Source organism: Pinus tabuliformis, chromosome 2_1 (genome assembly GCF_031772625.1).
Source record: "Pinus tabuliformis cultivar Carrire ecotype Pingquan chromosome 2_1, CPIR1, whole genome shotgun sequence".
NCBI lineage: Eukaryota > Viridiplantae > Streptophyta > Pinopsida > Pinales > Pinaceae > Pinus > Pinus tabuliformis.
The window spans coordinates 443,424,864-443,449,333 of NC_142299.1; the positions used below are offsets into that span (position 1 = coordinate 443,424,864).

At 36.8% G+C, this 24,470-nt stretch overlaps 1 protein-coding gene across 1 annotated transcript; it reads right to left on the reverse strand.

Moving 5' to 3' along the window:
• Positions 1 to 14,579: 14,579 nt before the first annotated feature.
• Positions 14,580 to 17,339, reverse strand: LOC149200831 (uncharacterized). The gene has a single exon (XM_089399641.1). The coding sequence runs from the start codon at positions 17,237 to 17,239 to the stop codon at positions 14,633 to 14,635; it is 2,607 nt and encodes an 868-aa protein (XP_089255767.1). The 5' UTR covers positions 17,240 to 17,339; the 3' UTR covers positions 14,580 to 14,632.
• Positions 17,340 to 24,470: the final 7,131 nt, after the last annotated feature.

The following is a 24,470-nucleotide window of genomic DNA, read 5'->3' on the forward strand; positions in this document are numbered from 1 at the left end:
CATGATACCCTTTAAATTTTTTGAGGAATGAAGTCCACCCGGCTCACTTGAGCTTCTCCCTACATGATTTATAATCCTCGGTCTCTCTATAAGACCAGAATTCTGGTTTGTGCCTATCCACCCCCATGCTCATAGTGAAAACAAGTCTCGAACTTGAGAGGGGTTTGGTATAGGATAAGGTAAAAGAGTATCGGAAATACTTAACACAGGGCACCGGAAGTAGTTTTACGGAGTACCAGATGAAATTGACATACACGATATCAGAAATGTTTGACACACATAGTACCGAAAATGGTTGACACACAGTTCTGTGAATTGCGATATAGGGGTATTGGAATTGGTTACACAAAGTACTGAAGGCAAATAAAGAAGTGAAATAATGCTCATCTGGACGGTGAAGTGATCCAAAGGGGCATTTATAATTCAAAAGGAGAATGATAACGACTACAACGTCTGCATAATTGGTAAGTGGATGGTGCACATGGAAATGATACATTGTATGCAGAACTTGTTCAAAAATTATTTCCATATCTGGCATCATATTTATGGGAATGGGTGTTAGATATTATACATATGATGTGGTTGTGTACAAAGGTACGATGCAGTTCACATCAATGTTTCGTTAGTCCTTCTTGTCATCATTCACCTTCACAGTTATGAAATAGTGGAATCATCATTACTTAAACGACCTATGAAGGTGGAATAAGGGATAATATACTTTCTTAGATTAGGATCAACACTTCAGTTAATCATTACCATAGCCATCCCATTCAATCACACAAAAGGATTTTTTCGAAGGTAAATGGTTGAGGATTAGGATAGGACTAGCAAGTAAAGGGTGATAAAAATGAGGATAATCATATGTCATCGGATAATTAATATGATTCTTTAATAGAAAAAAGAAAAAATATTGATCTTATACCTCCATTACCAGATTACACATAAAACATTTCCTTCAGTACCAGATGAACACAGAGAATTTCTTCAATACCTGTTGAACATAGTGAGCTCCTTCAATACTGGATGAACACATAGAGCTTAAGTACCACATGAACACAAAGAGCTTCCTCGGTACTGGATGAACATAGCGGACTTCTTTGGTACCGGATGAATGCAGATGTCTTTGTGAAATCTCAAAATTGATATTTTACAGGCTTCCTCTTGTAACTTAACACATTATAAAGGTCTAGCTAGAGTAGATAATGATAATTGATGATGTTGTATATGAATTTGCTTATTGGAACAAAGAAGGATATGAACAATACACACTAGTACAGGAATTCAAAAATTATAATGGAAGAGGTGGAAACTAAACCAAAAGAAGTCATTGATTAGGTTCCAAGGTTCTGTAATTGAAAATCATTTTGGATTTGGATATCTTCCTCCTCTTGGGATCAAGATAACCTTTGTTTCCTGTTATCATTTCCATTTTATTAGGAAATCACCTAACTACTATCATTCTGTGGATTTTTCTCGAGCCTAGATCAAACAATTCTCACTCGTATTTTCAATTTTGAGTCTGAAAAGCTTAAAGAAAACTCCATTCACACTCTTGTGGATTTTTCTCAAGCCCGAGTTAGTTCATGCTCACCATATTTTCAATTTTTAGGAGTCTAAAAAACTTAAAGAAAACTCCATTCACTCTTCGGTGGATTTTTCTCGAGCCCAAGCTAGTTCACACTCACCGGTATTTTCAATTTTTAGGGGTCTGAAAAACTTAAAGAAAACTCCATAAGCCCCCTTTTCCATAGATAATCTACCAGGGATGGATAAAGGAATAAACCTACTCCAGGAAAATGTTCTCCTTATTTCTTATCTACATGAGAACACATTCATCTTTTTCTTTTGTTAGTAACACAAAAATCATCATTTACATTAACACACCTATATACATATATGTACAAAATGAAATTAAATATGCAACAAAACTTATAGAGGTGGATCAGTGAGCGGAGGGTTTGTTTCTTAGACAAATTGTATTCCAGTATTATGAAGAACATGATTGGAAAAATCCTCTTTTCATAGTCGCTTGTGGTAATTGGGACAAAATTCCCTACAAAATTTGGGCTTATGCCCATCATCATGTCTAATCATAAAAAAGATCTGATCATCTATCTATCGGGCTCAGGATGAGCAGCTAGAAAATAAACAATGGTGTTGGCCACACGTCGGAAGAGCCGTACCCAATCCCGTGGTACTCCTACCACGTGACGTTGCATCTCCTCGGGCAAGTCCTCTATGGCTATCATGGGTACTTGGTGAGTCAGTCTCACTAAGTTCATCTGAACTACATGGAGAACTCTCTCTGTCTCAGTTGCAGCCCCTTCAAAATCTCTTCCACGATGCCTATGTCAGGGAAATCCGTCTGGTCTCATTGGCCCCACATATGAAGTATGATCAATATATTTTGTAAGTGTCTTGTCCCATCAAAAATATTTTTAAGTTCATTTATATTAAAAATCCAAAAAATCTTAAGAAATTAAAAAATTAAAAAATTATTACCTATGGTGCCCCATGTTGCATTCAGTGGTAATACTAAATCTAGATCTCCTCGGAAATCCATCCCCACATAGGGGTAGTCATCGATTGCGATGACCTTTTGATCCCATCATGTGAAAAACTCGTCATCGAAAGTTGTCCTGGGGACATCACCACCCCCTAGGCGTTTCATCAAGTCAACCCATCTACCCATCTGTGGATCCCTCAGGCTGTTGATAGTCGAAAATACCTTGGGTCGAAGCCCATGTACTTTCTCAAAGAATAATGAGCATAAGATTGTGCCATACCCAAAATTCTTTGTCTGACCCTTCTAAATGGAGGTTAGTTGGTTCTTCATATTATTCAGTAGAGGAGTGTACAATCAAACATTGTGGTGAGACATTCCATTGCTAGGCTCATAGATACTCGTGAGGCCTGATGTAAAGCAGCATAACCATTTACCCTAGTAATGGTAAATAATAGAATTTTCAAGGACAAGCTCTCTACGTTCTTGATTGGAATCTAACTTCCAATCTTTTCAAGATGACCGGGACAGTATATGTGGACATAGTCTTCTACACTAAGACTACCCCTCGTCCTACCAATAGAATGCACTACCTCTCCCCTTCGACAAAGATCGGTAATGAAGTAAATATCTTCGATCTCAATCTTTAGGGGCATCTGATCGATCATGAATGCATCATCCTCTACTCTCCATTAATGTATCAACAACTCAAGCAATCATGTGTTTGCTTTCATATTTGGAATTTTAAAGAATTTTAGAAAGCCACAACATCTTAAAGCATCCAAGGCATTTTTGTCCTCTAGTACTTAGTTATCAATAGCACTTTGCTCCCTTTCTTTCCAGGTGATAGTCATCCTGCCCAAAAAATATGTCTCAAACCATTAGATTTATGTTTTAAATTTTTCACTCACGCACACGTGGGTTGCCTTTTTATAGAGTTGTGTGTAGGGCCCTTGTATATGCGGGTTACCTATATTCAACCCGCGTGTACGCAGAGTTGAAATTTTTGACATATTTTCCTACGGTCAAAACTTGAAAAAACATCTAAAAAGTATCACAAATAATTAAAGGCATGATATAAGGGTTACCTGGAAGTTTTGGAACGATTTGAATGGTTTAATTGGTTGGAGGAAGCTTGTTTGAGTTTGTCTCCATGAATCCTTTCTCAAAACACAAATGACACAACTATGAGTCCAAAAGTCTTTATATAAGTTGAAAAATAAAAATTATTTTTTTAAAAGTTGATTTTTATCTTATGGACTTTTTGACCTTTTGGCTTGGAGTGTCGAGAATGGGTTGTCTTTACAGGATATTTTGGAGACTTCTTCGAGAAATCATTTTGGTCCTATGACCACAGACCCATCATGGCAGGTATCGTTTTCTTACTGGCATATAGGTTAGGGAATACCACTTTCCGTTGCATTTTTCATACTAGCCTCCATATTGTGATATGATAGCCATAGGGTCGACCCCATCGTGTCTTGGTTCACAAACCATTTTCACTCGCCGACTTTAAAAATCATGATGCGATGGTAGAGCCAACCTTTACATGGGAATCTTAGTTAGATCCTCGCTGACAATGGTTGCCCATGATGCTATATTGAGTAGGCTCGGGAGTCCTCCTTAGTACCGTCATGACTTGTGTGTTGAAGACTCATTCTCATTTTTCTGTGCTACTTTTTGTCCCTATACCCTAGAGGCTCCTTTGTGTTGAGTTGTACCGTTGCATTACATATTGACTATTTGCACTTTTTGGCCTTGAGCCAACTTCACTTGAACTCCTATTTAAGCCACATTTTCGACCATGTCTTCTGCAAAATCAACCTTGCAAATATATTCTGCAACTTGACACACCCTTTTACCCATGGAAAGAATGCTCCTTTGAGTGTCCTTGACTAGTTTCGTCTCCTTGCATTGAGCATAGGAATGTTCCCCTCCTAGGAACTAAAACGTCTACTTTTTCGACACTCATTCTTTCCACTGTACTATAGCATTCTTTTATTCTTTTTCAAGCTTCATATAAAAGAAAAAAGACAAAAAAAAATTATATATTCCAAAAAGAGCGGGAACAGGACATTATTTCCATATTTGATGGCAGCTAGAGTCAGTTGTGTCGCCCTTGAACAAAGCACTAAAAAATAAGTCTTTCCTCCATTGGGATGGGCTTTAGTTTGACTTAGGAGAGCTTTAACCTTGTGATTGAGTTAGTACTCCTCCGATTGGTTACCTCTTCCAATCATATGGAGAGTTTGCTTATGCATCCTGCATGACAAACTTATATAGAGTTATCATATGTTGTCGTATAGTCACAGTTGAGTAGTGCTTTTGTTCAAGGGAAATAAACCTGAGACAACCTCTCTGTGGTGTCTCTTGACCTATTTTTCAGTTGGCCATCCCTAGTTGTCAGTGTCATATTCGTTATCACATCAGTTTTATTGGTCCTTTGCTCGTGCTGGTTTGGTAAGGTCCCCATTGACTTCTTGCTAGCGAATCTTTCTCTTATCGACTACAACAAATTTCTCTGAGGGAAAATCTAGAGCTACACCCTGGCCCTATTCTCATTATTGATAGGTCACCTTGTGCTCAGCATCGATCAGTATCATGGGTCTTTCACTGAGTGGTTTCCCTTGTTTTCGACATCAGCTTTCATTATCACACATTGGGATTTGTGCAGTACTTTGGTTTCCATTTGACCCTATTGGTAGATTCCTTGCCTTTGTTTTAGCTTTCATTATTGGTTGGTTCAGAGGGTTTCTATTGTGTGCTAGCCACATCTTGTGTACACCAGAAATGTGCTTCGGTTGGGTTACTACATCTTTGTTCATCTGATTCCTTCCACATTATTGGCCTATAGGTTACACTCGCACTAGATTGATGAAGGATGCCTTAATGTCTTCCTTCTAGCAGATCTTTTCCCATCAACTTCAAATCATTGCTCTGGGAAAGAGATCTAGAGTCCATTTGGCAGTACCTTAGGGTTTTCAGTCATTAGTGGCAGATTTCTTTGCTATTGAGAGTGGAAAACATCATTGTCTCCTGATTGATAGATTCTTTCAAGTGTTCGACTACAACTCATTTATTCACACTTGTCATATTTTATTGGGTATCTTGACTCTCATCATCGTTATCAGTGAGTAGCCTCGTGTTTGTTAATAGTGTATATCAATGACCGATAATCAAAGAATTTCTCACAAGGTCGACTTCAGATCATTCATTCCCATTGTGTATAAATGTACCATGGCAGTCGGTGAAGACCTTGGGTTTGCATCAGCATGTCTTGGTTCACTTGTCAGTTTCTCCTGTTTCTGCTAGTTGACACCATCCACCTTATATCTTGTAGTTCCTTACAGCGACATCTTATATGTTGGCGCCTAAGTTGCGGTGTAGTACCATTTATTCCATCATGTTCACTTGGTACTATTTGGATCATTGATTAGCTCTATATGTGATATTCAGGCATGTACTTTCTTGATTATGATCAAATGATCCATTATGTATTTTCAGTTCCTTTATACTTGTATGCATATTGGATCTACTTTTGTACTTGACATGGGGACATGCTTTACTATTTCTGAGCATGGGTATGCCAACCTTAGACATCAGTTTCTTTCCGATCTCTTTCGATGGCTTGGCAGACTGAATTCTAGTGAACTCCTTCTTAGTCTCAGCATGATTCCTTCTATACACTTAATACTTTTCGACCATCATGTACCCCTTATGACCTCATATATTAGGGGTCATCTGTTATAGCACCATTTGCCACTCTTGGTAGATCTGATGCTCTAATTATGGCCTAGGGCAACCCTTCCTTCTAGACTTGGTTCAAAATCTAAAAAATAATGTTTTACTCCCCACATGCTACTTTTCCCTGTGATAAAAGCGTGTACACACGGTTCAGCAGATACCTAACCCGCGTACATATGTTTTTTTTTCTCTGAATACGACTAATTCTATTATCATACAAAACAAAGATACATATGGAGTACAATGGGCAAGGCTATGTAGATTTGCCTATCAGCCTTCTTCTTGCCCTGATTACAGTTCTAAAATTGAGCAAAAGCCACAATTGGAATTCGATACATAGCCACTGAAGACACATAGATTTTGAACAAACACCAGGGCCACGGACTGACCCAGACAAAGACAACACATAGACAAAGAACAAACAAGAACAATTATAGCCGACACATAGACAAAGAAGCTGATACCAGTTGACGGAAACATGAACAGACAACCCAAGAAATGTAGCTAAGGTTACCGAGAGCAGGCTCATTCGTCATCTGTGGTGTAAGGCGCCTGCTCTATGCGGCACCCGAAACGGAGCGAGTCCTCTGAATCTGAGAGAGGGATGGCCTCGCCTGAGGTACCTCCCTGTGCAGGCTTGCTTGGACCAGCAAGCCTCGAAGGACCAGCGACAGGGACACCTTCCATGACTGGGCACTCGATATCAATTCCAAACCCGCGTCTAGGGGCCAGACGACTGGGAACCGCATCAACCGGAAGGCACGCAATGGGGGAGTCCTCTCTACTGTAGCGCTGCCAATCCGGTGCTGGCTCTGCCTCACACACAATGTTATTCTTTGCCTCCTCTCCTTGTGAGACTCCCGGCTCAATCTTGATGGAAATCACTAGAGTAGAATTGGCTTGAGGGCATGGGAGCCTATACCTGAGCGTTGGTTGCTCCGACTGACCCTCCTCTGAACGAATGCTTCTACCAGCCTGCTCACCACCTTCCTCACTGCTGCCATGGAACCTCTGAGGCACAGACGTGACCTCAATGGAGGAGGAGGGCGAATTATGGCTTTGCCTCTGCGTGAAGGCCCTTCCTCTGGTTCCCCCCTATCTGCTACACATCTACGGCCTCTCCCTCTACATATCTGAATTTTCCAGATGCACCCTCACGCAAACACCTGGAGCGTCCTTAGCTCTTGGAACAGACCCAATCTCAGCGGAATTGCAGGGCGTGCTTGGCCCTTGCCCTGCAACCGGCGGAATGCACACCTCCTCTTGCCTCTCTGAGCTCAGCAGGGCATCGCTGCTATGCCATCCGACATTCTTCTGCAATACCAACACCGCTCCGTTAAAATGCTCCATGGCACCGATTGCCAGGCGATTCACGCGAGCTGAGAAGACAAGCATTAATGCCCTTAGCCGTCGATTTGCATGCGGGTTAATAACCCACCTTACCTGGTACCCTTCTGCGTCATGGGCCTGCCACTTGCCCACGTGACGTCTCATGCCCTCCACGCGTTTACTCTGCACCCACATCCGGGAACCCGCGTACATATGTTAAAACACTCAAAAACATTAAATTTCCTTAATTTCAGGCATAGTTCACGGGTTTTACTTGTTAGTCACCTCCTATTGCCCGTGGCCCAACTGTTTCCCAACCGAAAAAACTAATTTGGAGAAGTATAAATAAACCTCCATGGGAAGGCCTTAAGGGAGAAGAGAGGATATATTGATACTATAGTGAGATTATTCCTGATTGAGTTTGATGAATCCCTATGCCTCCTGCACTCCCCAAAGCTTCAGGAAACTCTTGTTTTCTTGGAATAGATATCCTTCATCTTGCTTGACATGTCCTTGTATTAGTGATGGAGGCCGGGAAAGCATGGATCCAGAGGACAGTTCTGCTTGGAGCCGGAGAAGGACTCAGGTTGTATTTCTCCACTTTACTTGTAGCTAACTTCAATAAAAGGAATGGTATTCTGTTTCCAATATTAAATGTGTTTATGCATCAAGTTACGTTGTAATTTTTTTATGAATCTTATATTGATGGACAATTGGTCATTCATTTATATGGTTTAAGGTTAATATCATGAACATGCTTTATGTTTCCACTACTGTATATGTTCCATTTGAATAATTTTTAGGTTTCAAGAACATCAGGAGAAGCTGAGGATTTTCACCCTCTGGGATCTACCGAAACGTAGGAAATCTGCGTAAGGAAACTCCTACACAGTTCAGTAGAATAAACATTTATATTGATTTCCTAAGCATTTCTTGTTGTGGTTTTCCTTCTTCTTTGTTGGGGTTCTCAATCCAAAGCCCTAGGGTGGTCTCACCCACAACACCTATCTAAAGGGTTTACAGCCTCAGTTCTACACTAATCTCTTCAAGTCTAGAAGATTGTACTCGTTTGGAGAAGTATTGAAAACCGGCAAAAGGGATCAGATCTATTTCCAAAAGTATTACAAGACTATCATTAGATCTTTATCTACAACATTGAAAGAAGACATCTATTCGAAGGCTTTTTGTAGCACCTAGAGGATTGCCCTAACCATAAATCAAGGCTAAAATCAACTTTATTATTCAAGTTTTGGAACATTGAAAAGGATCAAGCAATGTAAGAAGCATCAAGCATATTGCACCAAGGAACCTTGAAGATCATATTAAAAATCAAGATTGGATCAAATACCTCAAGGATGAAATTAGAAAAGTAAGAGGCATCTTGAAGAATCATTTTCAACAAACATGGAGGACTAAGGTAAGCAATCCTTGAGGTACGTATAATTGTTTTTATTATATAATTATCTAATCCTTATTATATTAGGGTTTTGAAATCTCTTTTTTTGGATCTAGGTTTTGTAATATTGAAAAAGTTGCTGGCATCCAAGTTCTTGTAAAACCTAGTTGATTGAGAAAGTCTAACCCTATTTTCTTTTGCTCCCTCATAGAAGCCCTAGGTTTGGTTTCTAGGGTTTGTAGGTAGTCTAAGTAGAAATTAAAAGCCCTAGTAAGTATAGAATTGAATTTGAAACCCTAGAATTGATATCTTAGGGTTTGGAGTTTGTTAGATCATATTCTTGTACTTGTATACTTTTGGTACTTGTCAAGTAAATATTGCAGATACATATAGAAATGTTGATATATAAATAGTAAGAAAGGATTCCTTCAAGTATAATCTTCCACATTCTCATAAAATGTAAGTATTATTTTTTATTTCCTGTATATTTATCTTTCTCTTTGTTACTTGATCATTATCCTTTCCTTGGAAGGACTAAACTTGTAGGTATAAGGATAATGGCTAGATTCAGAGGGATATTTCAAAGGAAAGTCTTGTATCATGAAAGAAGCCTTGTTGTAGAAGAAACCCTACAAGGTTTGTGAAAGGAACAACTCAAGGAATGTTTAAAGACTTAGCAGATATTGTTCATATAAGAACGCACAATCGTTTTACTTATTACTAACTTTCATGTCTAAGGTTTCACTATAAATATTCTTATGTTGTTGAAGATAATTGACCTTTAGATCAAATCAATCCTTGTCATAGTATCTATCCTTTGTTAACTTTGGTAAAACCATAATATTCAAGGTTCAATATGAAACCCTCTCCTACTTAGGCTTTGTTGATAAAATATAGAACATATAATGAAATCCTAACCTCTTGATGTTTAAGATTTGTTGATATAAAACCCTAGTTTTTTGGAGTTTTTGTTGTTGTATAGCTTTTATGATGAAACCCTGATATTTAGGGTTTGATGAAAAAACCCTTGTAATTTTTAAACCTAGGAATGAAACGCTAGGTGTATATACTTCCATATGATTGAAACCCTAACTTGGTTGAGTTGTTGCGTATCTTTGATAATTATATATAAGGTTTACGTCAAAAACCTAATAGAAATTGATATAAGTCTCTCGGGAATGATAATGAAACACTAGATGTAATAATGCTTTCACCATGATTGAAATAAATTATTGATATCTAAAGTTTAGTTTTGATGATGGAATCTAGGGTTTGTGACAAAAACCCTAGCAAAGGTTGCTGTGAGAAGTCTAGGATATGAAAATGTAACCCTAGTCGATTACTTCTCTTTTTTCTATCTAAGTTTAGAATTTGATATTTAGAGTTCAAAGTTTTTTTGGTAACCCTAGATGCTCTCTCTATTATAATTTGATAACCTTCGTTTGAGTTTTCATCCTCCTATGTATTTCTTCTTGGTTGTACTTGTTGATGAATATTTGCAGGTACATAGTCTTCAAGAAATGGAAGATGCTTACCACATACTTGATGAAATGATGATGATGTTGAGAATGATGAAAATAGGGAGTTGTAAGAATCTTGATAGCATTGAAGTGTACATTGATGATTAATAGATGACCTTGTTTCCATGTGAGAACGAATGATGTTCCGAAAGGTTGAAAGTTATCTAATGATATGATGATAAAGCATGTGTGGCTAAGAAAGTTTATAACTCCCCAGTTAAGAGGGAGGGAATATTGTAACGGCTATAGTAAAGACCCTGTATAAAGAGTGAGATCAAAGAAAGGCTAAAGCACTATAGATGGTAAGTCATGAGTTGTATTCATGATTAATAAATTTGTGGTTGATGAAGTTGTGAACAAGAATTGGATGTTTTGGAAAAGTGTTGAGGTTGAGTTTTGTGTTTTTGGAGAAGTTGAAGAAGAAAATTTTCGTGAAAATATGATGACCTTAGTAACATCAGAATAGTTGAAGACCCCAAAGTTTTTTGCTAGCATACAAGAACATATAAAATAGAAGTTTGATATTGGTTCAGGTCATGAAGCTATTGTATGTGCCAAAAATAGAACAAGTAGTAGATCTGTTGATGAAATATCTTCCCAACAAGAAGTTAGTTTATTATAGGAGCATGCTCAGATTGGTGGATATCACTAATTTGGTTGAGAGGAGAGATGAAGTACCATAAAACAACCTGTATGATGGTACTTGGGAGGATAGCATGGCCTAGTTAATATTGAGATCTCAGTTGACGTCTAGATCCCAGAGGGAGGTTATCGTGTGGAGCTCAGGTTTAGTATTGATACCTGGATCCCTGTAAGGGTTGGTGTCAAGGCATGGAGGACTAGATGGTATCCATATCTTATTGGATGGATACCATTGTTGTAGCTTGATGGTACTTATAGTGTAAATTTCCTAGATGACACCTTAGTCTGTGTTAAGAGGATACCTTGGCAGTGAAGGTATCCCAAGCATTAGGTATGTTATTGTACTCTTTTTAATAACATTTCAAATTGAGATCAACCTAGTACCAATTGAACAATTATGAATACCTCCCTATTTAAGAGGGAGTATTGAGAAATGTAACTAGTATAAGTCTTCATAATTGTATTTCATTCATGATGTAATATATTTGTCAAAAGAAATAAAAATGAAAATTTATTTATAAGCATGGATTTCATGCTTTATGTATTTTGTTTCTAGTTCAAGCCTCCATTGAAGGCTTATAGGGTTGATTCATAAGTTATTGTCGATGTCTAGACCCTTCTTGGGCTCTCTATGTGAAAGAAAGAAAAATAAATGTGTATCAAAATGTATCTATTTCCTCCTCCACCAAGTCATATTCCTCATCAAGCAACTCAACTTCCTCACCAAGAAAGTTAGCTCCATTAAAGATGATTCGACCCCACAAAAGGTTATATATAAGTAGAGATTTTGACCTAGTATGACATCAATATCGTGAAGTAATTCAATCTAAAATTTAAGGAAGAAAGAAATGTGAAATGCTTAGAAAGGAAGGTCTACTCCATTACAAGAATAAACAAGGCTAGTGAATTGGAAGAGAATTAAAATTTATTCTCTGTCTATCCACACGTATGGAATGACTAAAGAAAATGTGCGAAGTTACAGGACTTAAGATATAGGCCGAGAACTTCAGAAGTTGTAGAAAAAGCCGAAACTCCATTTGACTTGGATATTGGAGATGCATTTGTGTTGACTTTTGAGATATGGACTAGTATTCTTTGGAAGTTGAGTTGGTGGATTGGAGGAGGTCATACTATTAGTCAAAAGGTCTTGGTTGTCTCATTTCTTTTGGTTCCTCAAGAAAATAAGAGATTTGTTTGGTTTTTCTCTCTAGGAGAGGTTTTAGCCTTGACTTATAGCCTACATTTGGTGTGTATTTGCCTTTGATGATCTTCATGTTTTGGTATTTGTTTGATGATGAAGAACATAATAATAATAAGCAAAAGAAGAATTTAATCAATCAAGTAAATGGATGAAACAAACAACTATCAACATAAGAGAAATCAACATCATTGGCCGCCCTAAGAATACGTATTGCAAAATCTCTTTGTTATGCATGTGTTTGTCTCTATACATAATTTGTTCAAATGCGGTTTTTCTAAAAAGAAAAAAAATATTGTTAATGTTTTTCTTATTTGTTATATATATAGAAAGAGAGTTGTTCCCAAAAAAAATATATATATTATTATTTTTTTGCTTATTTGTTATATATATATATATATATATAAAGAGTTGTGATGAACGTGAAAATCCCAAGTTATATTCATTAGAGGGTATTTAAACTCATGTTATTTTTAGTAATATTTCTCTTCCATGCCTCTAAAATATTCTAAAATATGTTAAGAATGAGTCATATATTCTCAACAATGTGATTAACATCTTCTACCGAAGGTCGTTACATCGAACTCAATTAGGAAGATATCAAGCAAATCCTTCTCATATTGCACTATTGATCTGTCTCTATGCAGAGATCATGTCTATCACTGTAATTAGGATATTCCTTTCCATCTTGTTTTTCATCATACCAATATTTTTAAAATTATTCCATTGCGTTGTTAATCCCTGAGCAAGGGTAAAGGCTGGGGGTAAAGGCTGGGTAGTAGAGCAATGAGTACACATTTACCTTGTATTAATTATACAATTTTATTCCAACCTACTTTTTTTTTCTACTTACATTTTCTTCTTCCTTCTGTGTTGTATTTTCTATCTTTTTGTAAAAAAAATTACTGTGCAAGATTTTAATTAAAATTTTGCTATTATTGGAGGTTTCTATTTGTGAGCTTCTTTATAAGTATGGTCATAAATAAAGACCATATGTTAATTTTTTTTCCTGTGTGGTTTGTTATCAATAATTTAATTTTGATGGCAGTTAATTAGACATTTGTTTATTTTTTTATGGAATCGATATGTGAATGCGATTGAATTATTATTTTTTTTTAAAGTAAATACAAAAAGTGGAATCTTGGGAGCCACCTTGGAGCTCAGCGTAGGCCGGGCTTGAAAATGACTTTTAGAGCCAGAAAACAATGGCGTTGTAAAGCCGTACAGTAGTGGGTGTCGCGTTGTAAAGCCATACAGTAGTGGGTGTATTGGAAAAGTCAAGTGAACATATAGAAACAGATGGCGTGAGTGGGTAAAGAATGGATGGAAATTGCGCATGGTGTAGGGTGAAGAAAGTGGTGCTCTTGAGTCAGTGAGTTGGATAATAATAAGGAAACATAAATTTATAGCTCTTTTACACACATATTATTTGCAAATTTCATATTAAAAATAACAAATATTACACATTTTTTTTACTTGAATTATATATATATATATATATATTTCAAAGAAAGTGCGGGAATACTAGTAATGTTAATATCAAAATTAGTCATATTACTAATGTGAATTTCAATGGGAGGATAATAATTGTTCCATTCAATATAAAGAAATTGATATTAAATCATCAAATTGGTATTAAATTTTTTTAATTAATATGAATATTAAAATATTTTATTTATGTTTTTCATTAAAATAATTTATATATATATGAATGAAATACCAATTTTCAAATCTATAATAATTATAAAAAAAAAATATATGTCTCTCAAATCCATACTAATTATAAAAGAAAATTATATATTTTTGTATAATGAAAAAACATAAGTCAACTTGTTTTCTCTTTTTAAAACTTCAATAATACATATATTTTTTATATTGTTTAAATATTTCAAAAATAATATATATGCAAGAATAAAATCATTTGTTTGAATAAATTATAAATTATTTTATTTTTTCAAACACTTAAAATATATATATTTCATTTTTTATCAAAAAAAATTAGACCATATTATATTTAATAATATAAACATTTTGTGTTTCATAAGTATCATTTTGTATTATGAACTGAGAATTTTTTTTTTAATTGGAAAAATTTAAATATCTAATTTTATATGTATTATTATTTGCACAATAACTTAATTGTGGAAGAATTTTTTTTCTTGCTTATTAGTTACAATTTTGTTTTTTTTATTTTCTATTTTAACAGACACGCATATATATCTCATAATAGCACATAACAACTCATGGTACTAGTTCCTTTTATTCATGTTTTGATGCAATGATATACAATGTCTTACTTACTATGTAGGGAGTCTATACACTCCATAAAAGACTTGTGGCTTTTTTGGGGTTAAAGCTAACACCCAAAACCTAGCTTTCTCCCACAATATGAACATAGCAACAACTCCCCCAAATCCAATCCCTGTTCCTATACTCAATGCTAACAATGACATATTTTCATTTACATGACTCAACCATCCCACTTTAACATAAGGATTATTGCTAGTACTATTACCCTCTATCATAGGGTTTTCCTTTTGATTACTACATCGATCTATAGGACACCCCCGTAAGCATTTATTACTTTGAAATGAAGCCACATCAAAAGTTGAAAATTGTGTCCCTGTTGGAATTAGCCCGCATAAGCTGTTACATGAAACATCTAGTACCCGCAAAAAATGTAAGTTAGAGAGTTCTTGAGGAATTTTTCCACTCAGATTATTTTTGGCCAAGTCCAACACCTCCAAAGCAGATATATTACTAAGAGATGTAGGTATTGACCCTTCAAATTTGTTCCCAGACAGATTTAGCCATCGCAAGCTGCTCATACTCCCTATGCTTGTAGGTATTTCTCCTACAAGATTGTTGTTAGACAAATCGAAGAAAGTGTTTTCCACATAAAGGGAGAATGAATATGGATATGTAAGTGCATTTTCCATATGTATTCCATATCTTCCTCCAAGTGAAGATACATTGGGTGCAAATCCCCTAAGTCTCTCAAGGTGAAATGGGATTCTTCCACTCAATTTGTTGTTGGATAAATCCAAATAACTCAACATTGTGAGATTTGTAATCCATTTAGGAATATCACCATGGATATTATTATAGCTAATATTTAGCATCACCAAGTTATGGAATAATGCATGGTGATTAGGCAATTCCCCTGTCAACCTATTTGCACTTAAATCTAGCCATTGTAGAGAAGTGTAATTGCCAAAGCTCTTAGGAATTGGTCCCTCTATACTATTTTGAGATAGATCTAAAATGATTAATGAAACTAGACCAATAATAGTATTAGGAATAGGGCAATAAATATTGTTCTTGTTTATGTGCAAAGCCTTAAGAGATTTTAATTGACCTATACTATATGGGATGGCCATTAAATTATTTGAATTTAAATTTAGGAGTTGGATTGAATGAAGATTTCCTAAATCCTTTGGAATTTCACCACTAAAATTATTATTTTGCAAAGTCATAACCACAAGATTGCTCAAATTACCCAATTGAAATGGTATGCTCCCAAACAATTTGTTTTCTTCTAAACTAAGCTCCTCTAAGTTATGCAACAACCCCAATTCATTTGGTATTTTACCGTCCAAAATATTATCAGATAAATGCATGGACTTCAGTGCAGTGCAATTGCCCAAATGCATAGGGATGTGACCATTTAAATAATTGCTTTCGAGATAAAGAAAATCTAGGTTTCTTAAGTAACCCAAAGTCGAAGGGATTGGACCACTAAAATGGTTAGATGAAAGGTCAAGATAAGATAGGTTTATCACCGAACCCAAAGTCGAAGGGATTGGACCACTAAAATGGTTAGATGAAAGTCTCAGATAAGACAGACTTGTCATGTAGCTTAAGGTGGAAGGGAGAGGACCACTGAAATTGTTATATGAGAGGTCAAGATAAGACAGGCTTCTCAGCGAACCCAAGGTGGAAGGGAGTGCACCGCTGAAATTGTTAGATGAGAGGTCAAGATCAGACAGGCTTCTCAGTGAACCCAAGGTGGAAGGGAGTGCACCGCTGAAATTGTTAGATGAGAGGTGAAGATAAGACAGGTTTCTCATGTAGCTTAAGGTGGAAGGGAGAGGACCACTGAAATTGTTATATGAGAGGTCAAGATAAGACAGGCTTCTCAGCGAACCCAAGGTGGAAGGGAGAGGACCACTGAAATTGTTACCCGAAATAAACAACACACTGAGAGATGTGCAGTTGCTCAAAGAAGTTGGAATACTTCCACCCAGCTGATTATAACCGATGTTGAGCTGTTCCAACTCGATCAGGCGACCAAAGTCTGCTGGTATGGTCCCTGTGAAGTTGCTCCATGAAAGGTCGATCCTTTTGAGGCGTGTGCAATTACACAGTGCTTTTGGAATAGATCCTCCCAGGTACTGATTGTCGCTAAGATCAAGTACTCTTAGCGCTTTAAGCTGCCCGAATCCCGGTGGAATCACTCCTGTAAAATAATTACCAGAGAGATCCAGCGTGTGCAATAAGGAGAGGTTGGCCAGAAATGGGGAAAGGGTACCATTCAATCCGTGATCCATGCCAGGAAGTATTACAGCGACAACTCTTCTAGTGTGTTTCCTGCAGGTAATACCATGCCAGGAGCACACCTGCTGTGAGTTCTCTGCTGTCCAGTTGGACAACATTCCAGATGGATCCGATTTGATGTGTCTTTTAAAAGCCAGAAGAGCTTCAATATCCCTTTTCTCGTGACGGTCCATTGATGATCGGAATTTGTCACTTTTCTCGTCCAGCACAGCACGTCCATTAAAAGCAAATTCATCAGAAGAAGAAGCAGAATCATTACTCAAATTAACAGCTGCTGCACTTACAGTTAGAGTGGCCACCATGAATAGGAAGCAGGGTAGCATCACAATAACAACGCCTTTAGGATCCATTTCTCCGTCTCAGAAACTCAAAACGCCTTTAGGATGAATAGTGAGTTGTGTTGGTAGACATATGTACATATTTATAAGGAGAGGAGAGCGGCTCTCACAGCAATAACACGGGGAATTGTCTATAACGCGACTTTTTGAAAGTCTTTCCGGCGGGTTTTTCCGGTCGAAATCCGGCAGGGATTTATTGGAATCGCAAGTTTGATAGCTAGTTTCTGCACAATGAAAGCGTCCCAGGGGTTTTCGAGGGTGCTGAATCCAAATATGCAGTTAAAAAAGGCTTTCAACTACAAGAAATCAAGATTTAACCTCAATTTCTTCCGCCGGATTCCGTCACCGGAATCTCCAAAAAGTCGCATTATAGACAACTCCATAACACGGAAGGAAGGGATAGAGAAATCGCGGTATTGACTCCTAGGCGTCTTTGGTGGGGCCGTAAAAACGCGGAAACTGCCGTATTGACTCGACCGATTGACTCCGTGGTGAGAGTGGGAAAAGACAATGGCGTGTGGCTAATATTGACGCGACGTATTGACTCCGGGCTGGAGCTAACCAGCCATATATTGGGTATTTAATGCTTTTAGAGCAGCCGGCAATTTAGCCCGATAACACAGGAGCGGACAAATATTATTTAATGCCGAATTTGCCCGCTCCCATGTTATCGCGTTAAGTCGTGTGCTTCTCTGAGGGCATTAAATACCCAATATATGGCTGATTAGCTCTTTCCATTGACTCTGTGGTGCGTGACAGAGTGGAAAAGACAATGGCGTGTGGCTAAGGATTTGACTGAAAATGTGTAAGTTCGAAGAAAGTGGAAAGATGAATGGGTGTGGGGCCGTAAAAACGCGGCAAGTGCCGTATGGAGCGGGAGATATAAAGTAACTCGACCTATTGACTCCTGGTCTTGCCGTATAGAGGGGTGAAGGAAGAAGTTGCGGTGAAGGGAGATATAAAGATAAAGTAACTCGACCGTATAGAGCGGGAGATAGAAAGACCTATTGACTCCTGGTCTTGGCGTATAGAGCGGGAGATATAGCGTCATGGGTGGGGCCGTAGAAACGCGGGAGAGGAGAGGAGAAGAAAGAACTTGCGGTAATGACTGCTGGTCTTGCAACGATAGACGCGGAAATTGTCGTATTGAGCGAAGGAAGTTGCGGTCTTGCAGCGATAGACGCGGAAATTGGCGTATAGAGCGGGAGATATAAAGAGAGCAGCAATAACACGGAAGGAGGAGATATTTAATTTATTTTAAATAAGAATAACTTTTATAATGACTTGTTCTATTTGAATTTTTAAATAAATGTTAATGTGTTAATTAATTTATTTTCAATAGCTTTACACAATAATATGGGTTAAAAGAAGTAAGCTTGAATCTTTTAGATTCACTTAGAATCACGTTGTTTAATGTTTTATATTTTATAATGTAGGTTTAGTTGTGTATTTAGTTCATAATAGCATAGTTTAATGATGTGTCATTTTTGCTAGAAAAATAATGGAAATTTCAGCATGATTTTGATTATAAATCTGATTGAATTTTTTGGAAATTTAGGTTACTATTGTCAAGCTTCAAGATTTGGTCGCCCTAACAGTTTTTTATGGTGCTCAATCTATTTCCACCATCAAAAACAGGGTTCAAGCATCCCTAACAGTTTTTTATGGTGCTCAATCTATTTCCACCATCAAAAACAAGGTTCAAGCACTCCTAACGTCAATTTTGTTGAAAAAAAATGCCCTGATTCCGACTAACACTCATGCTTAAGTTATGAATAATGTCATAGTTTAAATATTTTTATCAATCTTAAATTTATTATTGGTATTTGGTTTTCTTTTACATAATTATGGTGATAGCATTTAGAATAAGACTTTAAGATTTTAATTTAATTATCAATAATTATTAACTGAATCATATGATCTTAAGTTCCGTACATATTTTAAAAGAGTCACAAAACAAAACAAAGATTGAGATTTATCTCAAAAGTAATTATGCTATTTTTAATTTTTTTATTAAAATGATTAATAAAAAAAGTGTCCTATTAACATGTGTCATATTAAAATGATATGATTATACAAAACCCCAACAACATGTATGACCTATATCATTTAATGATGTTAATTACTTATGCACAACAAAAATTGATAGATAATTTATTGTAATAAATAACGATATCATCATATAAACATGATAAATTAAATATGGAGACTCCAATGGAAAAAACACTAACAATGTGCTTAGCCTCTTTTCTTTATTTATTAATCATTTTCTACATAAATATTACAAAACTAGGCTTAATTTCCATTTTGCCTAAATTTCAAAGATGATTGGGTTGTCAAGCCAAAGAGCATTGTAGCCTCAACCATTCTTTAGTCTCTTCATTCTTCAAACATTTCTTTCTTCATGGGATTCTGTCATTCCTACATCTTACAACTTCCATGTCCGACACTTCATGAATGTTACTTTCTTCCCCTTCTCTTATTTTTGTTGGAAAAATGTAAAGCTGCAGCTATTAATTCCAATTTTCCTTAACCTTAATATTTGCTTGTGAATTTATTTAGTCTTCTTGTGTTCTTTATTTAGATATTTTCATTAAAAAAATACCAAGAAAAAAAACGGTAGCAACATAGAATGCAGAAATGAGGCTCTCATCCAGGGAAAAAACCCCTTCAAGGGGAAAACCTAGAAAAATCTTCTCTTCTTATAGAATCTACTTCAAATGGGATAGCAAAGACCCAATCCCTAGACCAAGTCCTCCTCCAAGTACCAAGTCAGCCCTTCCAGTCATGTCTTTCAATAATCTAGCACCAACCAACTTCAAATTGGAACTTCAACTTTCCAACTTTAGTACTATTGCTTTGACTTTACAACTTTAGCCCTGTAGTTGTTGCAGAAAATATAAGTCAATGCCTCAAGAAGTCTTCCTTGATCAAGGCATCTCCTTCCAAGATCAACGAAGTCAAACCAGAATATCTTTCTCTCCCATCTAATTGATACTGCAACTCAAACCTGCAATTTTGGCCTTCTTGGAAGCTACAGAAACCCTAATCCTTTGCATGTGTGTGAGAAATAGAGCCCAAACACAAGATTTTCATCCTTCCTTTCTTCTTTTAGACCTTCACTATCTTTTTCTCTTGCTTCTGACCTATAGATCCAACTTCCTTCTTCAAATCGAACTTGTGAGTGAGTGAGTCACAAATGCGGTCGAAGTACTTGTATTTATAGCCTTTACAAGGGGTTGAATTGACTTCTTTAGGCTGACTTGAAGCTGCCAGGACCGACTTGTACATTTGGAGTTTCCAGGACTTTCTAGACTAAAAAATAATTCCTTATTTAATTACATTTTTCCTAGAAGCGTCTTATAAACATGATGTTGACTTTCTTGACTCGTGACAGTAACTCCTATGACCTAACAAACCCTAGAAGCATGACGAACATGCTTTTACCTAGAATACCATCAATAATGAGCATGAAACCTATGCTTTAAAATAATAACTTTTTATTTTCTTCTCTTATTCGTTACATAGAATACATATTGAAATGAGTACAACAACAATTATGAAGACCGAAACTAGTTACATTTCCAACAAGTCTAGCAACAAATCTTCCTTACGCAACATCATATTATCCTCTATGAACAAAACATTTGCTTCCTCATTTTTATTTTATTCTTCCCATTTCATAGGCTCTTCTTACTTTGATACCATTTTATATCAAAGTTATCACCCCCTACAATATCAATGTATCACAATGGACCACCCATCTATATAGTCATCATGAATCACATGATTACATAGAAACCTAAGATTTATGATCTATGTAATTTACTAACATTAATCAACTATTCAATAATAATAAATAGGACATTTACTATCTGCATATGGGGTAACTAAGGTGGAAAAATGGGGGGGGGGGGGCGATGTTGTGTTTTTATTTCCCCACCAACCGATGACTCGATGGGACATGGCAACACCCCCTCCTCCCCCCCCACCCCTAGAGAACATTCATGTAATGAATAGCATAACAACCATTGTTACAAGGAAACCCATGCAAACAAACACTTCAAGAGATATACAGAGGTATGTAATCGGTCACATTATTGCACCTATGCATCGACTTACTCACTACAATCCTATCAATTCATCGACATTCAATCAAGATCCGTTAATTGATGCCTCATTGGGATTCTACATGCTACCTATGACTTTTCTCAGCAAACACATAGATGAAGCTCATTATATTGAGGTGGCCTCGACAATTATTTTAATGTATTCATGTAAATTATATAAAGCAATGTATTAATATCAATTATGGGCAAAAGCATGGATATGGGTCAAATTTTTTGGTGAAATAGGTTATGTTTTGGAGGGAAAAACAATGGCTCAAGCGATAGATCGAGCTCCTTCGGTGCTAAAAAAATAGCTCAATTGAGGGTTAAAAACTAACCCTTAATCTTTGAGAACGACGACGTTCCCTTCAGTTGATCAAACAAGTCATCAATCCTCAACAAAGGGTACCTATTCTTAATCGTCACCTTGTTCAACTGCCCATAATCGATGAATAAGTTGAGGGTACCCTCTTTCTTCTTCACAAACAACATTGGTGCACCCCAAGGCAACACACTTGGCCTAATGTAACCCTTGTCAAGCATTTCCTTCAACTGCAAATTCAATTCCACTAACTCTAGAGTTCTCATCGTATACACTACCTTTGATGCTAGTGCTACTCATGGTACCAACTCAATAGAAAATTCCACTTCCCTGTGAGGTGATAACTGTGGGATATTTGTTGGGAATACATCCTGAAACTATTGTAAAACTGGGTACCTGTTCAAGACCTCAGCATCCTCAACATCCTTACCTTTGTCACTGGAAATATGCACTACAAATAAGACACACCCTTTCCTACAATTGTGCTTTGCCTACATACCTGCAACCATTCTAACCTGTGTCACCTTCCTCTTATCATGCAAGAATCTCTACTCTCCATTATCATCAAAGCACTCAATAGCCCTATCACAACAGTCCACCTTAGTACTATGAAGATACAACCAATCCATACCTAGAAGCATATTGTACGAACCTAGTGGAAGTACATTCATATGCGTTGATGTAGACATACCATTCAACTCAAATGCACAAAATCTTACCCAATGATGAAATCATTTCTTAGTACCTGTAGCCAACTGCACTAACCAAGAATATGCATGTACTTCTTTATTCAAACCACGCTTATCCACCAGGTCATGATTGATATAACTATAGTTAGATCCAGGGTCAATCAAAATAGAAACAACTTGATCACAAACCTTACCTTCCATCTCAATAATATATGCATGTTGATCAACCTGCTTATTATCCAAAGATGCATAAATTCGAGGAATACTCTATCCAACATCCCCAACCATCTGTGCTTCTTAAGCACTGTAAATCTGCAGTATGCCACCCTAATGTTGCACACAATCTCTCCTGCGATGATCCTAGCCACAAGTCCAATACTGTAAAGGCTTCCTGCCATCACCCTTATTCTACTCCTCAAACTAAAATCCTTGTCCTTTGTCAGTTGTATTGAACCTCTTAGGTGACACTACGTTCTCTTTGTTTCTTGTATCCGATAATATTCCTCGCTTCTTATCCCACTTTCCCTTTTTATTGTCATTACCATTCCACTCCTATTTGGATTCATACATATATTTCGATTGCTCATAACCACACTTCAAATTTTTTATGGCTTCCTGCATTGATCTAGGCTCATCAATATCAATCTTGTCCTTGAATGTTATCGACAACCCAATGACGAATCTTTGAATCTTAGGTTTCTCCTCCTTAAGACAAGGTATATACCTCAATAAATCCAAGAACCTGCTAGTATATTCATCGTTATTCATAGATCTTGTAACAACTCTGGTGAAAATTCAATGTAATAAAAGTAAATAGAGGAAAAATAATAACCACAGATGATGGGACGCTTATTCCAAGTTGAATGTTGGGAAAAATCCTAGTGATGGGGATCACTTGTGATTATTTATGGCTAAGGAAATTGGCAAAGGCAATGGCTAAGGCTTTGGAAAGGAAAAATGCCATTTTTGGCACATTTAATTATGAAAATAATGGAAATTGGGAGAAAAGGGAGATGAAAGGTCACGAGTTGCATGTGAGGAGAAAATTGAAGGAAAATAATGGAAAATGAAGAAAATAGAGGCCTCATTCATAAAAAGGCTTCTAAGGATCAGTTGGTAACCTTTTGTCAGTTCAGTTTTGGAACTTTTTCATTATTGTCTCTCTCTCATACTCTTGGAGACTTAGAATTTTCTTGGAGCACTCTTGGTGGGTGTGGTATACTTGGATTCTTGGATCAAGAAGGTAAAGGAAGAGCAGGAAAGAACAAGAGGGCATTGGGATCAATAGTTACATCATATTTTCTTGCAGGTACAGAGTTGCTATGTTTCCTTCACTATTTCTGGTATGCATCGCATATAGATGTGGATTTTTGGTTGTGATTTGTCATTAGCATGGAGGATGACCGGGATTGACAGTGGACTCCCTAGAATTTTCATTTCATGGATAGCCATGGTGATTGTGGATTTACTTTCATTGTTTGTTTTCAGTTGGTTCTTATGTTTCCTTAGCTTGGGCTGAGTTACTAGTCCTAGAAGCCTTGGTTGGAAAAATTCTCTAGAATCCATAAGTGGGTTGAGTTACTAGTATCAGAAACCTTGGTTGGAAAAACGCTCTAGAAGCCCTGGAAGGCTTGGATGGAGACCAATCTAATGATGGTTTTGTGATGTCCGATAGTGAGGTGGAATCACTATTTGATGGGTTGAGGTGGATGGCCTCTGGAAGCCCTGGATGGTTTTGATTGATGTGTTCTGTGAGATCCCACATTCATGCTTATAATATGGCACAGGGGTTTATGGATGAAGAGAGGTTTTGCTTAGCCATTCTACGATTGGGTGGAGCGTGGAAATCCCATCCTGAGTTTAGATTTTGTATCATTAATGAAAGGTTATTTCTCCTTTTATTTCTATGAGTATTATGATGGATTATATGTGGTATATATGACTATGATTTCATTGATATTTTTGTCCTTGTTATGTTGGTTATGTATGTGTTTTATAATAGAAGCCATGTGTGGCTCTGTTGTGCTTTACAACAACCCCCCATTTCATATCATTTTTATTCACAAAATGTCATATGAAATGGGTCCCTTTAGATTTTGATTGGTATCAATATTGTATCATTT

What these genes read in the sequence shown, in the direction of transcription:
- LOC149200831 (XM_089399641.1), bottom strand. Translation starts at nt 17,239, where the DNA reads ATGGATCCTAAAGGCGTTGTTATTGTGATGCTACCCTGCTTCCTATTC.